General features: G+C 44.3%; 2 protein-coding genes across 3 annotated transcripts in view; one reads left to right on the top strand and one right to left on the bottom strand.

The window, feature by feature from the left end:
* Nucleotides 1–5802, bottom strand: part of EEFSEC (eukaryotic elongation factor, selenocysteine-tRNA specific) — a 175127-nt gene extending 169325 nt beyond the window's left edge. Inside the window, exon 1 of the mRNA XM_024220773.2 lies at nucleotides 5494–5802. Within this exon, the coding sequence (XP_024076541.1) occupies nucleotides 5494–5800 (307 nt within the window). The 5' untranslated portion in view covers nucleotides 5801–5802. The remainder of the gene's footprint in view (nucleotides 1–5493) is intronic.
* Nucleotides 5803–10501: 4699 nt separating this feature from the next.
* The window catches only part of RUVBL1 (RuvB like AAA ATPase 1), a 31549-nt gene continuing 21932 nt past the window's right edge, over nucleotides 10502–20118 (top strand). The window contains exon 1 of one of the 2 annotated variants that reach the window (XM_024220792.1): nucleotides 10502–10520. Coding sequence is in view for 1 of the 2 variants with exons in the window: in XM_024220786.1 (XP_024076554.1) it covers nucleotides 19754–19894 (141 nt within the window). In the remaining variant the exon portion in view is untranslated. Of the gene's footprint in view, nucleotides 10521–19646; nucleotides 19895–20118 lie in introns of those variants that run through there. The other variant, XM_024220786.1, reaches the window with a different exon arrangement.

Below are 20118 nucleotides of genomic sequence, written 5' to 3'. Positions count from 1 at the left end.
TGTATTAGTGTGCTGACCCTTTGTAGGGCATGAAATTAACCAACAGCAAGTAAGAAATCTGCTACTGGTTAAACTACTTTGCTACGCAAAGTGGTCTTAAAATGAAATATGGGGATTGAATTTCTTCTGGAAGATTAACTTCTATAACCTCTCTGCAGGTTTCCCCTACTGCTGAACTCATTCGAAAAACCATTCAGCACCCTACTGGATCTATAGGCCTTTTAGAGTACAACACACACGTATGAGCCCCACTCCTTTGAGGAAGATAATGACAGCTTCATGAAAATCTATAAAGCTCATTGTCAATACCAAAACAAAACCTCAAGACAAGCAGCAGCATTACACAGACTCGCCCACATTGAGTAAAATCCCTCAACAGCCTAAACTTGTGTATCAAGATTCAAAAAACACTCTGTACCCCACCACCACATGTCTGTCAAGTGCCATAGCCTCACTATTGAAAATAAGCATGAGCTGGTCAAGAAGAGAGAATTACTCCTGGAATTACCCTCTCACTCCAGTCACAGGGCCCTTTTGCTATGTGTGAACCTGGCAAGGAAATAGATGCTGCAATTGTAGACAGAAACAATGTGTAAAATGGCAGGGAATTGCTCAATTACCTATGTGAGATGGAATTTTAGTCATGTAATTTTGTGATGAGCTTTTTGTGATGCAAGCTAAAGAATGCACCTCAAGACTAAGTTTTTCAGGGCTTTGATTCTTTGTTTAGTTTCATCTACTGCAAATTACCCTATATGCTTTTCCAATGCTACATGAATAATAAAGAGACCGTTATCAAGCATCTTTACCACTAAATGGCCAAACAGCAGTGGTGGCCTTGGTTATATGACAAGCAACCTTCCCACTACAGAAAAAAAAGTGGAACTATGCAAGTCAGTCTTATTGTACGCAAAAATCAGTTTTAATCATGTTCATGTACTGTTTTCAAAAATAAAGGCTAAGTAGTGGTTGTATAATGACGGAACAAGTAATTGTAGCAGCCATTCTGTGCTCAACAACTGAAAGGCAGCCTGAGACTTTACTGCCCATAGGGGAGCCCTGACAAGCATATCACTTGTCTCCCTTCTCTATCATATATGACACCCACAAGAAGCATGTCAAAGACATTTTTAAAATATATTTAAACTGTGCATTTTAATATACACTGAATCCAGTGCATATGTCTTCACAGAATAATAACATGACCACATTGCTGGAACTCACCCAACATCCTCAAACTATTGTATTTGTTGCCTTTTAGTTCCACCATTGTCTGAAATTAGATAGTAATTTTTTTTCAGTGCAGAGATTATTTCATATGTATAATGTGAGACACCTAGCACACAAGTGGGCACTGGAAGATAAGTTAGAACAGTTGCAGCTGCACTGTACAGGAGAATAATGAAACTACCGGTAAGTGAAATCCATGGTCTATTCCTCAGCATGCAGTTACTCAGAATGCCTTACCACTTCACTGCTGGGGTCTATGGTCTGAGAACAAACTGATATTGTTGGGGCATAAGTAAAATTAAGAACTAAAAAATAATTAAGAAGTTTAACTGGAAAAAGTTGTATCCACCATTTCATTCCAACCTTGACTATAACCTTCCAGCTAAAACCTTAAAAATGCATCATGGCTGGAACTAATGTTTTCTATTCCTAGCATGTAGGTAAAATATTCTTTGATTTAAAACTCGATATGTTTTGCTCTCAAGGGCAAGCTCTATAAGAAGAAAGATGCAACCGCACAGAATGAAATATGACTTCCATCTTCCATTTCTCTTCTTATTTGGTTACTGCTCAAATATTCTGCATTCATTTAAACCCAGGTTTCATCTCCAATGAGGCTTCTTTTATGTTGTCATGAAAAGTATTTGCAAGGTCAACAATGCCCTGCATAACAGGAAGAATAGGCAAGAATACAGAATTCAGCTATGAAAGCCCCCTTTCAAATAATTAGCAAGATTCATCCTTTAAAATCATGTTGTGTTGTTTCAATCAGCCCTTTAAAGAGGAGCTGCCACCCCGAGAAAACTTTCAAATAGAATATATTAAATAATAAAACAAATAATACTTTGGGCCTACATAACACCTTTCATCTAGGCATCTCTAAGTAGTTTACAAACATTAAGCTTCACAACCTCCTTGTGAGTTTATTGTCTATAGAATGGGTATAACAATATCTATATCTATTTACCTGTCCTATGTCTGATGTATTTAAAGATATTTGCATTTAAACTGGTCTTTTCTCCTCCTACCTAATCCTACAGTGAGGTCAATTTTTAAAGTATATGATGTTTTATACAGCACTCGCACAAAAGTACCTTAGTGTTTCCAACTCTCGTAATTTTATAACAAGCCTCACAATAGTCAATGTTTTACTTAAAGCCTGGAGTCCCACACTTACAAAAGAATCTCAGCTTTATTTAAAAAAAAATAAAAATAAGAAAGTTACTATGCTCCATGGTTGCAGGGGAAAGATTGAACACTAAAAGCACAAAAAAATAGAGAAGGCAGATAAAAACAATCAAAAATGTATTTTTTTTTTTTTAAATCTCAGGATTTGGTGGCCTGATTTCTGAACAGCTGGAAATGGCAATACTAGTACTTATGGACTGAACCATTTTAAACATTAATTACTAAATAAATCAGATGTTATTTGGGCCCTGATCCACTAGGGCTATGCACAGGTCCACTAGCACAGGTCAGATTACAGAAATTGTAATTGTTATATCTGGCCAATATTGACAGTCGGGAGCAATCACAGTTTCTTTTAAAAACCAATAGAAAAGAAACAAATAACTCCAAGCTATTGATTAATAGGTAAGGGAGTGTGATTTTTAAACACTACACAGATTATGAAAACTATTTTTTCTAGTCCCTCCTAAGTATTCCTCATGAAATAATAGTTCCAGAGAAAGATTGGCTCTCTCAGATCTTAGTAGTTTCCCCACAGAGAGCAAAGCCTAAATGAAAGTTTGTACACAGAGACCTTAACAAGAACTGTCCTGTTCACAAGAACAAACTTAGTTCCCTATAAAGTAAATAATCAGTACTTCTGTAAATTATCAGGCACCTTTGCTGTGAAACAAAGCACAACTGTAGGCTAAATGCAGCTAATTGTCACCCTCTCCCTGTAACTGCAGAGTAACAAAACAGCTGAACTGAACTGCAGAGGGTTTTACTGGTGATGAACTCAAGCAATAAATAATTTCTATTCATCTATCCAGGATGATACACATACAAGTAGGTATTATGGTTGTGTGCATCACTGGCACCATTTGCAAGTAGCAGATCTGTCAAAAAAGTGTTTTTCCAGTGGAATATATGAAATCAGTTGAAAGGTTCCCATTCCAGCTCCCAGGAAACAGGTGACGACATCGTAAAACTGCCCCACTAACTGGTTTTCTGTCTGGCAATTTGAAAAGAGACTAAGGACAGAAAAGGCACAAGAAATGTACTAATCTCCCCTCTAAAGAAGGTCCCTATAGGTTAGCAATAAGAATCACTGACTGGGTCATTGTGAGATAAGCTAGCACTATGGCTGCTCATGTTGTACCTTATACCCATAGAATAGTAGTCTTCAGGGCTGGCACCTTTCATGAGCAATTAAATCACTTTTTTAAAGTGTATATGTTTGTTTTTAGGGGGTTCCTTTTTTCATATACTAGCATCACCATGCCACATAACTGTATGGTTCCTCAGGGGAGAATATTTCTTTCCTGTGCCAATTTCTTTTAAAAGTTTTGTGTATCAAGGAGCATCAACTTAAACTACATATCTAGGTAACATGAAACAAGAGATTTATATACACCAATATTTACAAATATTAAAGGAACAACAACAATATACAAGAAAATATGGAAACAGTTAAGCAAATACATGCAAAAATAAACCTAATACTAATCTAAATCTCACAAGAACTTCTCTCGATAAGTGTTTGGGTTTACAATAAGCTGGACCGTTGAGCAATTTAAACCACAAACTTCTAAATCAATGAAGTAAAAGCATATTGAAGAAAATCTGAAGTTCTACAAGGGTTAGAAGATGCAGTGATCTCAAATTCCTTCACTTCAGAGTTTACACACTGAACTGAAGTCAAAATCCCATCTTCCTCAGACTAAGTTCCCCTTCCAGCACTTTCTTGACCATCCTTCAAGTCTCATCCTAAAGCCTGTCCCCCAAATAATACAAAAGATTGGATCAGAAGAAGTTACCACAATGACTGCTGACACCACTACTTGTTTTCAATAATGCAGAAACATTTAGTTTTTAATTTTAAAACTAAATAAGTATCTATGCAAATTAACAGAAACTCTTAGGCTCAAGCATAATTTGCCGGTGAAGGCCTCAATGCCTACAAGGATCGCCCGTTGTACAGCAGGAAAAAATCTTTATACAAGCTCTAAACATGATTTAAGACCTGTTCATATGGTGGAAGATTCACTCCCTGCCCCCTCCCCCAAAATGTGAATTTATTTAAAAATGTGCTGCTGGAATGTCAGGTCAGTCTCCTTTACCTCAAATTTGCTTTCAAGGAAAACATTTTAAAAGAACTGAAATGTACACAGTACTTCTAATGCTATAGTCTCACAAATGTTAAGAACATCTCAATCTAGGTAGGAGTTTTGCATCTAAATTTCTAGCAAGTGTGTATATGAACACTTCAGCAGCAGCACTGCCAACCTCTGACAATTTAAATGAGGGAGAGTTCAAGAAATTTGAGAGAGAAATTGTAACTATGTCCATTAATATTGTCACATCCTCTCCATCAATAAAGAAATGTTTAAAAAACAAATGCATTACTATATGCAAAAATGACTGGTTTACATAGAGTTTTTGTATCAATAAAAATATTTTGGTGACAGGTGTGAATTTTTACGGAAAGTTATATCAATATGAGCCCTGGTATGGATGTAGTTATATCAGTGTGAGGTTGTCTCTAGCATAGCTTATTCCTTTTCCACTACAGGAATAAGCTCTCTTGACTCCACACAGGGCAGTGCTACACTTTTGCTAGCATAGTAACGTTGGTTGGGGGTGTAACTTTTCATGTTTCACTCTATATGCATATCCGAAGAAGTGGGTTGTAGCCCACGAAAGCTTATGCTCTAATACATTTGTTAGTCTCTAAGGTGCCACAAGTACTCCTGTTCTTTTTTCATGACATTGTCATACTGGCAAAAGCCCTAGTATAGAAAGTTATAACAACAAAAAAGTTCTTTTGCTGGTACTGTACAAATCATGTCTCCACTAGAAGGATTTGGCAACTGTATAGATCGTTTTAACCCTTCCCTCCCCTGGCAGGAGGCAACTTCCAGCTCTTCAACCCTCCCACCGCACACAAGACAAACTTTACTTCTTTACATTTCAAACCTCCCCACCCCACCCGCTCTCTGCATCCTCGGAAATGATACCCACATGTACACAGGGGAGAAGCCCCCGCCCCTCCAGAGTCACAATCTCTCTCAGGGGCCTGTCGCCCCCCCTTACCGCCAATGATGGTCCGGATGAGGGAGGCGTGTCCCGGACAGTCCACCAGGGTGAGCTGGAGCTCGCCGGGGCCGGGGCCCAGGTGCGGCGGCAGCGGGGTGCGGAGGCAGGAGAAGCCCAGGTCCAGGGTGATGCCCCGAGCTCGGCTCTGCGGGGCCCGGTCGAAGGCGGCGGTGGAACTGGTGGTGCTGAGCGCCCGGGCCAACGCTGTCTTGCCGCTGTCGATGTGCCCCAGGACCCCCACGTTCACATTCAGCCTCCTGGGGGCGCTGGGCCCCGGGGCAGCGACAGCAGCGGAACCGGCCATGGCTCCCCTGTTCCCTTCTCACACCGCCGGTCCCGGTCCCAATAGCGCCCCCGCGGCAACACGGATTCCGCGGCGACCGTTCCGGGCTATCTCCGCGTTCCGCCCTCTCTGGGGAGAACGGGAACGTCTAGCGCCCGGGCGGGGTTGGGGGTCACCCACATTAGTCATATAACAAGGCCTGGGGGTGGTTCAGGACATGTCCCGCAGAGGGAGCCCAGGGATTGTTCCTTGCTAAAGCTGACAGTGGGCTGTGTTCTGTACCAGACCCAGAAAACCTGGCTGCTGCCTCACAGAGTTTGCAATCAAAACCAAACAACTCCCAGAAGAACTCATGGGGAACCTCATATACATTGTAAGTATTACACCTACAGCACCTATTCTGTAGCTGTGCAAAATCATACCCACTACATGTAGACACACATTGCACACAATACCCACCTCTATATACACAGATCCACACAATACATACAGCAGCATGTACACATACACACAACATAGTACAAATCTGAAGGGATGTTAGCAGGGTGCTACAATAAACAAAATCAGACTCATGGTTCTTGGTGTAAACAACATGCATAAAAAAAACAACCCAAACAAAAGTAAAAGGTCCAGGACTCAGCCATATTCACTATATTCATTTGTTTGTATGTTAAATCCCCATCATCAACCTTTCATATTTGTCTCTTGAATTATTAGTCCTCCAGGGCAGGAATTGTCTCTTCATGTTTTTACAGCGCCAAGCACACTGCTGGACTCTTTGACACTACCATTATATAAATGCTTATTAATAACAACATTGACATCCTCTATTCCAGGGGCTGCCCGAATGCCTCAAGCAACTGTATGAGTTTATTCAGTTTCTTCTCTGTATTAGATAGTACCACTACCTCCCACTCAATTGTTCATGCTCTAACCTGCAGTGGTGACTGAGTTGCATTCATAAAGTTTGGAGCAAGCTCTACTATAGTGTTTTAGAATGTATAAAACTGAATGGGAGGCGAGTCATGCTAGTGCACCAAGACCCATCAGAGAAACTCCTTGTTAAGGTACAGAAGGGAAGTTAAGAATATCAGCTACCAATACCTCCAGGGAATTATTTATAATATTCCCTTGGGTGCTGAAATTCTTTCATAATTTAAATTTTATTTCATCGTACACCATGCTCACTTGTTACTACAGGACTGTTGATGGGTACTGAGCTGCACACTTTGGTTTGCTATCTAAACTATTTTTAAGGAATCTCTCACTGTGATGTATCTAAGAGCCTCAGGCTGATGACATTTAATGCTGGTTGGGATTTTTTTAGAATAAAATATGGATAGATTTGTTTTGGGGGGAAAATCCACATTTTAAAAAAAAAGTCCATTTTTGAGCAAATCAATCTCACCAGACTCCTTTTATTCTGTATTACTAATTTCTGGATTTTTACAAAGGTTCCTAGTGGAAAAGAATTTATATAGAATGTATTTTAATTAACTGGTTAGAAACATACCAGTAAGCAGTGATGAGAAGTTGTCCGTACAGCGCTTCACAAGAGAAAATAAACTTCCCGCAGGAAGGAAAAGGGCTGGATAAGCATCCAAAATACAGCATGTCAAAGAGAAGAGACAAATGTATCCCTTGTGTAAGTCCGTGACAGAGATACCCTTTGGCAAGGGGTCCTCTGTTCTTCTTTGCAAACATTTCTCACCTCAGGCCTGACAAACGCACTACACCAAACACATCATACAGAATATTTATTCACAAAGAGTAACATGTAAGGGATCTACAGAAAGCTCACAACTTGTCAAGACTCAATCATTGCAAGATGCGTATATAGGTAATATTTAAGGAATATTGTATTTATACTGAAAGTATGCTTTATGGACTTGGAGTAGAAATTAGTCACCAGGACGTAGTATGTCTCGGGGATAGGGTGACCAGACAGCAAGTGTGAAAAATCGGGACAGGGGTAGGGGGTAATAGGAGTCTATATAAGAAAAAGCCCCAAATATCCAGATTGTCCCTATAAAATCGGGACATCTGGTCACCCTACTCGGGGATGACCCATTGGAGCAAGGAGTTGTCCCCCTCCCTAGTCAGCGGTGAGGTAATGTGAGGTTCTATTGTCTACCCTTGCCACAACCCAGAACGGTCAATGGAAAACCATCAAAGAATTGCAAACACTCACAACACCTTGGAGATGAAAAGGAACATTATAGAAGGCAGGAGATCACCCTGGCTATGAATAAAGACAAAAGATTGTTTCGGTATAAGAGTGTAGCAAAAGGTATTCTGTATTCATTCACTGAGAAAACCCATTAGGGAGCAAGGTGCTTTCATGAATGTGTGGATCCTGGTTCTTGTGAAATCAGTCATCTCTGCAACAGACTGAATTTAGGGAGAAAGCCTACCTTAGTATATCGGAAAGGTAACGTGATGAGTGTGGACCCACATTCATGTTTTATAAACAGTTGTTTCCACCACTTCCTCTCATGTCTAGTTAAATCTTTATTTTCTCTTTTGTTTTATTAGAAGTGCTCATAAATGCTTTGTGGTTTATGGGAGCAATGGTTTAAGGAAAAACTGGGGTACACTGCACTGTTGGGTGAAGAGGATCTGGAATCTCTGTGAACAGCCATTGTCAGGGGCTGGATATCACAGGAGAACGATTCAAAGGGAGTTGGGGATTGGGATGCACCTCTTATTAATCTGCAAGGCCAAGTTAGGGCTTGCACAGCCCACAGGAGAGTGACTGAATGGCTGAACAGGTGGTGGTGTTAGGAAGCTGACATCCAGCTACCACACAAAAAACTCCCTCTCACTGGAGACAAGGGGTAACAATCTGACTCACAGCATTGGATATCCTGAGAACTGTCAAAAAGTCCTTTGGCTTCAGAGGAGTTACAGAAGACATGTTGGTACCAGTATGTTTAACATAAAAAAAAAATCCACAAATGTATTTCCAGAGGACAGGGTATCTGAATCATGTAATGACTGAAAATTAGAAGTATGTTAATGTTTTGAAATGATAGAAGATGGCAACAAATTGAATAAATCCATCAACTTTAGGACTATATGTCAAAGACATCTCATCTCACAAGTTTCTAAGTAAATTGGCCTTACATGATATACTGCTATTACCTGCATGCTAAGAGGTTTTTCCAATATTCTGCACATTTTTTCCAAGAGAAGCAATATCAGTTACATTTAAACTTCCTTATGCAATAATACATATTGTTAATAATAATACTTAGCAGTTAATAGTGCTTTATATGTTCAAAGTGATGTAAAACATTAACTGATTAATTAATTAATTAAGTCTTACAACAGCATTATGTCCATATTACAGATGGGAAAACTGAGGAAAATATGTGAAGTGACTTGCCCAAGGTCATACACGGCAAGGCTGAGATTTGAATTTAGAATTTTGACTCACGACTGTATGTTTATTCTTCCAGAGCACATTGCCTCATATTTTTAATCTTATATATTTCCTTTCTCTTATGATGCTTTACAAAATTAGGTAAAAATCATCTCTATTTTATGGGCACAAAGAATTTAAGTGACTTGCCAAGGTCATACAATGATTCAGTGGCAGAGTCGGGAATAGAAGATGGTCCCAGTTCCCTGCTCGATTTATGAGAGGCCATCGCCTCCCTAGAGAAAATAAAGGCAGTTAGCCTGGTTATTCAGTATACTCAAAGGAATGGTCCTGGCTCCCACTGCCATCAATGAGAGTTTTGACAAGGGAGCTGGATTAGGCATAATATGTCACATTTCTAACCAAGTGCCCAAGCTTTGAATTGTTTTATGTCAAATCATCATTCTTCAGAACTCACATACACTTTACTACCCTGAACTCCTCAACCAATCAATACATACATTCATACACACACACAAATAACTGCAAATGTATGTCTATCCCCATAAGGATACAAGAAAATGCCTGTATAATTCACATAGATGTATTACTAGATCACATTACACACCATTCATATTATAAATATACTGTATAATTCATTTTAGTATTAATGATAAGACTTCTGTGGATTTACAATTTTAATTTACTTATTATGCAAGAAAAATGCATTTCTGTTTATTCTTCAACTTTTATAATCTTAAAGATGACTTGCAAAGGAAAAAACATGGATTTGTGCTCCCTTTTATTCCCTCAAGATGTATAAACAAGGCTTGAAACTTTCCAGGGCTTTAGTTTGTTTGTTTGTTTGTTAGGGGAGGCAGTGTTTTCTTCCATTTGTTTTTACATAAGAAATTTAAGTTATCAGGATATTATGCTACAATGCTCAGAGTTATGCTAAATGCCTCACAGTACTTATACACTGCATGAGGTTCCTGCCTCAAAGAGTTTGCAGAATTGGGGCCTTTGACCGTAAAGTGCCTCAAAGAGGTAGATCCTTTTGCAGGATGAGGGTCTAAAATAAAACCTATTTTTCCTAGAAAACTAGTACATTTATGATGTCACAGATACCAAGGATGTGAAACCTGGTGAATTGAGAAGGGAATGATTTTTATTCAGATTATTTTAAAAAATGACTTTTTCTCCCTTTTGGTTTTACTACCTCAAATCCCTTAGAAAGAGTTAGAAGAAAAGATACCTGTGTTAAAGATTCGACAGCCTCCTTTGATGAAGGGTTCAAGAAACTCCCAATCCAATTCTCTCCAAAAGAGACCTCTAGCAATATGGTAAACAAGACTTTATATTCCTGATATTTCTAAGGTAAGAAAATAAACTTCCAGGCTTCTCTACACAATATAAAGAAACAAACGATGGCATAAAGTCATTTTTGCCCCCCTCAGTATAATATCCCCTTTTCTATGCTGAATTCTTGCTTCAGAATTGTTCATTTTGTTTGCTAAAGTTTTCCAAGACTCATGGGAGAGAGGGCAGGAAGTCAGACTTTTGGGAAGGGCTAAAAATGTAAAGGTCATTCTCCTCTCTCACACACACACACATACACACACACATTCTTCCTCTCCAAAAATAATACACTATTTGACAGTTTCAGGATTTGGCATGTCCCACTGAAATTTGAAAACTTATGTGAAACTAGGCCAGGTCCTGTAACCTCAAACATTTAGTCTAAGAAAACAGCTCTGAAGTCTCCAGCTCCCACCTCAAGTATCACATGACGTCTGTACCAAAGAGGAGACCTATAGGAGGGCTGGGGGTGGAGGGCAGAAGAGAAACTGGAGTGAAATGAGTTTCTTAAACTTGGGGAATAACAATTCAGACTATGTGAACGGCAGGTATTATTTTTCTGGTTAAATGGTTAGTGAAATATTGGATTATGCTCAAAGCGTTTATAATGTGAGAGGTACCGCAAGGTCTCAAAACCGTCTCAAATTCTACTAAAAAACACCATTGGTATAGAGGAAAGAGATGAATGACTCATGCTTAACATCTAGAGTGAATTTAACCTCCCCCACTTTCTCCTAAAATAAATGCCTTGGCCAGCCAAGGTCAAGAAAATCGTGTTAAGTTCAAGCTCAATATTTCTCATGTTGATGTATCATAACAACACATGCTCATTCACATCAGACATCAATTACAACAGATCCCCTAAGCTGTTTAAGTTCAGCCTTAAGACTTTACTATAGTACCACTTCTACTCTGCCCTTTCTGGGGAACATACAATTAATCCTGTGTGGTCTGACGAGCTGTGACTCTTTGGTTGGGGGTTTTCCCCCCATATAAATTGTCTCCACTTTAAAAAGAACAAGTACAGTGCAATACTCAAAACAAAGACATCACAAAATGAAATAAGACAGGCCAATCCCTTCTCATCTTGTGGAGGAGAGTAATCCTGTTGAAATCATAGGTCTGTTCAGATGAGCAAGAGGTGGAAGAGTTAGCTACACCAAGCAAAAAACTGTGGTGGTCACTTGACCTAAATTTCGCTGCATATGGCAAAAACCAAGATGACTTTAATTAATGTACTCTCTACAGGTAGAGATTGAAATTCAATCCTCAGTGTAGGATGGAGTTTTATCCACTGGACACAGCAGGGCATAGCAACCAATACTCCTGTGTTCTATTCTCAGATCTGCCATTGACTCACTATTGCCTTAGGCAAACCATTTAACCTCTCTGTGTGTCCAAATACAAAAGAGAGATAATAATGCCTATCTTACAGGGGAGTTGAGAACCTTAATTATTGTTTAAAAAACTTCTCAAGATCCTACAAAAGTAGAATATTGCTATCCACCCTCTGGCTCCATATTAAAAGATTAATGGTGATTTTCCCCAAAAAATGTTTGTGCACTACCACAGAGAAATAAGTTAGTGATTGTCAGGTGTGATACAATAGATTACTCAAACGATCCCCTGCAGTTTCAGAAGGGATGTCAGGTTTTATATGTTGATTGGGCAGATTTTAATACAAGCTAAAAAATTGATATATGGTTCACTCACTGGTTCTTTCTGGTTTCTCCATTGATAAGATTTTAGCCGTACCCTTGACTTCCTGTTAGTTATGTTTATCTTTAAGACTCTTAGGCCTGGTCTACACTACGAGTTTAGGTCGACATTAGCCGCGTTAAATCGAATTAAGCCTGGACACATTCACACGCCGAAGCCCTTTCTTTCGACTTAAAGGGCCCTTTAAACCGGTTTCTTTACACCACCTCTGACGAGGGGATTAGCGATAAAATCGGCCTTAGGGGGTCGGAATTGGGTTAGCGTGGACGGAATTCGACGTTATTGGCCTCCGGGAGCTATCCCACAGTGCTTCATTGTGACCGCTCTGGACAGCACTCTCAACTCAGATGCACTGGCCAGGTAGACAGGAAAAGCCCCGCGAACGTTTGAATTTCATTTCCTGTTTGCTCAGCGTGGAGAGCACAGGTGACCCCGCAGAGCTCATCAGCACAGGTAACCGTGATGGAGTCCCAGGATCGCAAAAGAGCTCCAGCATGGACAGAACGGGAGGTTCGGGATCTGATCGCCATATGGGGAGATGAATCAGTGCTGGCCGAACTCCGAAGCAGTAAACGAAATGGCAAAATATTAGAAAAGGTCTCCAGGGCCATGAAGGACAGAGGCCATAACAGGGATGCACAGCAGTGCTGCGTGAAAATTAAGGAGCTAAGGCAAGCCTACCACAAAGCCAGAGAGGCAAACGGAAGGTCTGGGGCTGAGCCGCAAACATGCCACTTCTACGCAGAGCTGCATGCCATTCTAGGGGGTGCAGCCACCACTACCCCAACCGTGTGCTATGAGTCCCTCACTGGAGAAACACACAGGGAAGCGGGTTCTGGGGACGAGGAAGATGAGCATGAAGATAATGTAAATAGCTCACAGCAGCAAGGAAGCAGAGAAACCAGTTTCCCCAACAGCCAGGATATGTTTATCACCCTGGACCTGGAACCAGTAACCCCCAAACTCACTCAAGACCCTGTGGGCACACAGGGGACCTCTGGTGAGTGTACCTTTGTAAATATTACACATGGTTTAAAAGCAAGCGTGTTTAATGATTAATGATTAATTTGCCCTGGCAATCGCGGCCAGTACAGCTACTGGAAAAGTCTGTTAACGTGTATGGGGATGGAGCGGAAATCCTCCAGGGACATCTCCAGAAAGCTCTCCTTCATGTACTCCCAAAGCCTTTGCAAAAGGTTTCTGGGGAGGGCTGCCTTATCCCGTCCACCACGGTAGGACACTTTACCACGCCAGGCCAGTAGCACGTAGTCTGGAATCATTGCATAACAAAGCATGGCAGCGTATGGTCCCGGTGTTTGCTGGCATGCAGACAACATCCATTCCTTATCGCTCTTTGTTATCCTCAGGAGAGTGATATCATTCACGGTCATCTGGTTGAAATGGGGCAATTTTATTAAGGGGACATTCAGAGGTGCCCCTTCCTGGTCTGCTGAACAGAAATATTCCCCGCTGTTAGCCACGCGGTGTGGGGAGGGGTGAAGTGATCATCCCAGAGAATTGGGTGTGTGGGGGAGGGTTATTAGTTGGGTTTGTGCTGCACGTTAACCCTGAAACCGCAGCCCCTCCTTTTACATTGCAAACCCATTTTAAATGGCCAACCCAACGGGTGCTTGGTATGGTTAATGATAGCAGTACTCTTTGAAACCATCCCCACATGTTAAGAAGGTTAAAAAAGCCAAAAGACTGTGTCTTACCATGGCTGCCTGCAAGCTGAAATCTGTGACCTGGCACTGCGTGAGTGATCTCTCACACCAAACAGGCAGGCCCTCAATATAAGAGGAAAAATGCGACCTTGTAACGAAAGCACATCTGCTGTGTAATGTGAACAGCAAAATATAACGTGAAAGAGTGTACACATTGTTCTCTAAAATGTATCTTTTTTAACCACCTCTCCCTTCTCATCCACCAGCTGCAAATCATTCTCCTTCACAGAGGCTAGTGAATATTCGAAAACGGAAGCGAAGGACGCGTGATGAAATGTTTACAGAACTACAGACTGCCTCCCACGCTGACAGAGCACAGCGGAATGCGTGGAGGCAGTCAATGACTGATTAAGGAAAAGCCCAATATGAGCGAGAGGAGAGGTGGCGGGCTGAATCGCGGGCTGAGGAGGAGAGGTGGCGGGCTGAATCGCGGGAGGAACAGAGGAAGTTGCGGGCTGAAGATGAGAGGTGGCGTCAGCTTGCACACAGAAAGCAAGAGTCCATGCTCCGTCTGCTGGAGCATCAAACTGATATGCTACAGCGTATGGTTGAGCTGCAGGAAAGGCAGCAGGAGCACAGACCGCCGCTACAGCCTTCCCTCCTCCCCCACCCATCCCGGGCTACCTTTGCAATTATCCCCCTAGTTGTGTGATGAAGTAATAAAGAATGCATGAATGTGAAGTAACAATGACTTTATTGCCTCTGCAAGTGGTGCTTGAAGGGGGGAGGGTAGTAGGGGAGGGTGGGGTTGTCGGTTTACAGGGAAGTAGAGTTAACCGGGTGGGTGGGGGGGTGGAGATTTCATCAAGGAAAAACAAACAGAAGTTTCAAACCATAGCCTGGCCAGTCACAAAACTGGTTTTCAAAGCTTCTCTGATGCGCACCGCGCCATGCTGTGCTCCTCTAACCGCCCTGGTGTCTGGCTGCGCGTAATCAGCGGCCAGGCGATTTGCCTCTACCTCCCACCCAGCCATAAATGTCTCCCCCTTACTCTCACAGAGATTGTGGAGCGCACAGCAAGCAGCAATAACAATGGGGATATTCTTTTCGCTAAGGTCTGAGCGAGTCAGTGAGCTGCGCCAGCACGCTTTTAAACGCCCAAATGCACATTCCACCACCATTTGGCACTTGCTCAGCCTGTAGTTGAACAGGTCCTGACTCCTGTCCAGGCTGCCTGTGTACGGCTTCATGAGCCATGGCATTAAGGGGTAGGCTGGGTCCCCAAGGATCACGATAGGCATTTCAACATCCCCAACGGTTATTTTCTGGTCCGGGAAGAAAGTCCCTTCCTCCAGCTTTCCAAACAGAGCAGAGTGCCTGAAGACGCGAGCATCATGTACCCTTCCCGGCCAGCCCACGTTGATGTCGGTGAAACGTCCCTTGTGATCCACCAGGGCTTGCAGCAGCATTGAAAAGTACCCCTTGCGGTTTATGTACTCGGTGGCTTGGTGCTCCGGTGCCAAGATAGGGATATGGGTTCCATCTATCGCCCCACCACAATTTGGGAATCCCATTGCAGCAAAGCCATCCACTATGGTCTGCACGTTTCCCAGAGTCACTACCCTTGATATCACCAGGTCTCTCATTGCCCTGGCAACTTGGATCACAGCAGCCCCCACAGTAGATTTGCCCACTCCAAATTGATTCCCGACTGACCGGTAGCTGTCTGGCGTTGCAAGCTTCCACAGGGCTATCGCCACTCGCTTCTCAACTGTGAGGGCTGCTCTCATCCGGGTATTCTGGCGCTTCAGGGCAGGGGAAAGCAAGTCACAAAGTTCCATGAAAGTGCCCTTACGCATGCGAAAGTTTCGCAGCCACTGGGAATCGTCCCACACCTGCAGCACGATGCGGTCCCACCAGTCTGTGCTTGTTTCCCGGGCCCAGAATCGGCGTTCCACGGCATCAACCTGCCCCAGGAACACCATGATTTCCACATTGCTGGGGCCTGTGCCTTGTGAGAGGTCTAGGTCCATGTCCATTTCCTCATCACTCTCGTCGCCACGCTCTAATCGCCACCTCCTCGGCTGGTTCTGGTTTTGCTTTGGCATGTCCTGGCTCTGCATATACTCCAGGACAATGCGCGTGGTGTTCATAGTGCTCATAATTGCCGTGGTGATCTGAGCGGGCTCCATGATCCCAGTGCTAGCTATGGCGTCTGGTCTGAAAAAAGGCGCGAAAGTAGTATCTGACGGACCAGGGGAAGAAGGGAGGGAGGGAGGGAGGGGCGAGTGATGACATGGCGTACAGGTACAGGGAATTAAAATCAAGAAAGGTGGCTTTGCATCAGGGAGAAACACAAACAACTGTCACACAGAATGGCCCCCCCCCAAAGATTGAACTCAAAAGCCTGGGTTTAGCAGGAGGGAGGGGGGAAGCAAATGAATACAGAATAAATCTATTTTTTACATCTTAAGACGATGGTGCAGCATGACTGATAGCCCTCGGCATTTTCTGGGTGCTTGGCAGCAAATACTGGGCGCTTGGCAGTTAGCCTTCAGGTCTATTGCACAATCTGATACCCACTGCAGTATGACAACGATGGATACCAGTCGTAATATACTATCTACTGCCCAAAAGGCAAGGGGTTGCTGCTGTGTAGCAATCTAGCCCCACGTCTGCCAGCCCCATGTCTGCCAGCACCCAGATCGCCCTCGGCCTCTTCTGGGTGCTTAGCAGACAATACTGGGCACTTGGCAGAAAATAGCATACTACGACTCTGCTAACGTGCAATGATCCAACAGGGCGCGTGGCAGAAAATGGCATACTACGACTGATAACCATCATTGTCTGCCCAGGTGTCCATGATTGACAGCCACTGCTGTCCGACGAGGACAGTTACCAGTCGTAATAAACCATCTACTGCCAAAAGGCAAGGGGGCTGGTGCAATGCAGCCCCACGGCTGCCGGCACCCAGATCGCCAATGAAGGTTACCAGTCATGCTGCACCGTCTACCGCCAAAAGGCAGTTAGCTGCTGCTGCTGTGTAGCAATGCAGTCCCACATCTGCCGGCACCTAGATGACATATGGTGACGGTGAGCTGAGCTGAGCGGGCTCCATGCTTGCCGTGGTATGTTGTCTGCACAGGTAACCCAGGTAAAAAGGCGCGAATCTATTGTCTGCCGTTGCTGTGACGGAGGGGGAGGGGCCTGACGACATGTACCCAGAACCCCCCGGCACTGTTTTGCATCATCCGGGCATTGGGATCTCAACCCAGAATTCCAATGGGCGGCGGAGACTGCGGGAACTGTGGGATAGCTACCCATAGTGCAATGCGCCGGAAGTCGACGCTAGCCTCGGTACTGTGGACGCGGTCCGCCGAACTAATGCACTTAGAGCATTTTATGTGGGGACACACACAATCGGCTGTATACAACCGATTTCTATAAAACCGGCTTCTATTAATTCGATCTAATTTCGTAGTGTAGACATACCCTTAGAGAACTTGATGATTGTTTTCCCAGAACTGCAAGATGCTTGAAACAGGACTATACCAGCTAATAACTTTTTACTCCTGGGGGAATTCTGCACCACTGCACATGTGCAGAATTTATGTCCCCCACAGATTTCTTTGCTTCCCCACAGAAAAATGATTTTCTGAGGGGGAAGCAGGGGGAAGCCACAAGAGTGGTCATGCGAACCTCTCCAGCAGTATGTTTTGGGTGCCCAGGGCAGTTGGCAGAGAAGTAAATCACTGTGGGGCAGGATTGGGGAAGACCCGGTTGGTGGCTCCTACCCTGTGCCAGGCTCAGCTAGTCTGGCTGGGCTGGGGAGGATGGGACTGCCTCTTCCCCTGCACAGGATCCAGGGCTTGGTCAGACCCACCCCCAGATTTCTCCCCAGGCTGCAGGAAGCTCTGCAAACTCCCCCCCACCCCCATCGCTCCTCAGCTGCAGGGAGATGGATCACTGTACAAGGAACTGCTCCCCCATCCACTCAACCCCCGTGCATCCAGACCCCCTCATACCCAGACCCTCCTGCTGAGCCTCACCCCCCTGCACCCCAACAAGCCCCACTTTCCCTGCACCTGGATCACCCTAACGAGTCACCAGGATCCCCAGCCCACCAAGCCCCAACCAGCTGCACCTGGGACCCCCCACCTCACTAAGCCCCACTCCCCTAGGATCTGGACCCCCACACTGAACCCCCCACACCCAGACCCCCATGCAGAGCTCTATCCCTCCCCCCATCCAGACCCTCCCCGACACCCCCACTGAGCTCCAACCACCTTCACCTGGACCCCACTACATTACTTGTAAAAGGGGAGGGGAAAGCTGAACTGGAGCTATCCCTTTATTTACCAGGTAATGTCCCTGCACATCATCATACTATTTAAAATATTACAAATTTCTCTAGTGTTTGGTATTTTAAATATACAGAACACCATAGTAGTTTATTATAAAGTTTTCCCATTTTTCTAGTATTTTAAATGTAGTTTAAATAGTCACCCAAATACTCAAAAACTGCTGCAATAAATAGTAGCAGACTGTAACAGGATAGTTATATTTTAGGACCCTGCATAGGAATGCAAAGTTCTTTTGCTGCGTCATCCTACATAAAAATGCAGCGTACTTATTGTAAAGTTAGAGTGACGGGACATCTTGTTAGGTACAGCCAGAATACAAAACGTATATAGAATATAGCTCTGCACAGCAAAGTGAGGTAGAGGAAATTCCAGGGACACTCCAAAAACAGCCATATGCAAGGTGGAGGGAATCTCATTTTGGTTATGAATAATGCCAAACCCCATAAAGGGGATATGCTTATGTATATACAGAGTATGTATATTGTTCAGAGCCAAATCAGAACTCAGCTGCTTACACAAACACTTTGTATGGAAAAATTACTGTTCCATGTACATGGTTAATACAAAACATTATAAAATGTTAATGAAGGAAATTGCAAGACAGCTGGAAGATAAAAGGTTTATTTTGCTACCTCTATTAGAAGTATTTAGAGCATTATTTCTTTAAAAGGGAAGTGTTAGTGGGACCAAAGTATAGATTTTTAAGAAGTGTTTTCTTCAAGCTATCATTATTTCACTGATGGTTACACCCTTTTCCAGACCAGTGCAAAATCAATGGGCGAACTGAGCCCAGGGGCAAGAGACCCCATGCTTCTCCCATACCTGCACAGAGAGTCCTTTACCAGTCAGTTCCAGCAAAACAAACAGGCTCAATCAGCGGCAGCCCATGTACGAGACAGGGCTGCAGGCTTCAGGAGATCTCTAGAGCAAGCAAATGTTTGTGCCCTTTGCCATGTTGACACAGCCAATCTAGTTATTGCTATTCATTAGAAACAAGCAGTCCTCGCGCCCCTCCATTTGCCAGAGGCACATGAGGCTGTAACCGGAGCAGCCCAAGATTCCCCAGGCACCTGACCTGGGAGAGGAGTCTCCCAAGCATGGGAATCCCCCTAGCTGTGGTTAATACACCTCCGCTCAGGGCCCCACGCGGATCCTGTAATTCCTTCCCCCAGCCTCTGTCACCCTGGGCTTGGGTCCCACAGAGGCTGCCTTATCCCGGCCCAATAGCTCCAGAGCAAGCGGGCGAAGCCGGAACCTCTCCTAAGAGCACAAGTGGAAGTGGATGGGCGGGCTTTCAAGCCATCGCAGTAACAGACACATGCCCTCTCCAATAAGCAGCGAGGCTCGTGCGGCGCTGGCCAATGGCAAGGTAGAGGGCGGGATTAGCTGACCAGGCGCCGGGAGCCTTGGTAACGCGCGGGCCGCATGTTCCCCAGGCCTATCTGGAGAGGAGGGAGCTGCAGCCCGGTGCCTGCCCCGCACCCCCGAGCCCGTTGCCGCCGGGATGAAGATCGAGGAGGTGAAGAGCACTTCGAAGACGCAGCGCATCGCCGCGCACAGCCACGTGAAGGGGCTGGGGCTGGATGAGAGCGGCGCGGCCAAGCCGGCGGGGGCCGGGCTGGTGGGGCAGGAGAACGCCCGAGAGGTGAGGGTCCCCGACCCGCGGGAGGCGCGGGGGGCCCAGAAGGCATAAAAGGGCCCCAGTGGGGAGCGGCGAGGCCGTTGTTGGGGGGCGGGGCTGCTGCCCGTTTGCGCATCCCACCCCCTCTCTGAGGGCCCCATCGCTTAACCGAACTGGCGCCAAAACAGCCACCTGGGAGCTGAAATATCCGGCCCAGCTGCTGCGTGGGCCCCCTCCCCGGCCACTTG

Source organism: Terrapene carolina, unplaced genomic scaffold, assembly GCF_002925995.2.
Source record: "Terrapene carolina triunguis isolate 2854851 unplaced genomic scaffold, T_m_triunguis-2.0 Scaffold89, whole genome shotgun sequence".
In the NCBI taxonomy this organism is placed as follows: domain Eukaryota; kingdom Metazoa; phylum Chordata; order Testudines; family Emydidae; genus Terrapene; species Terrapene triunguis.
Note: the sequence above shows the minus strand (reverse complement) of the source record. Positions and strands in the feature narration are given on the sequence as shown.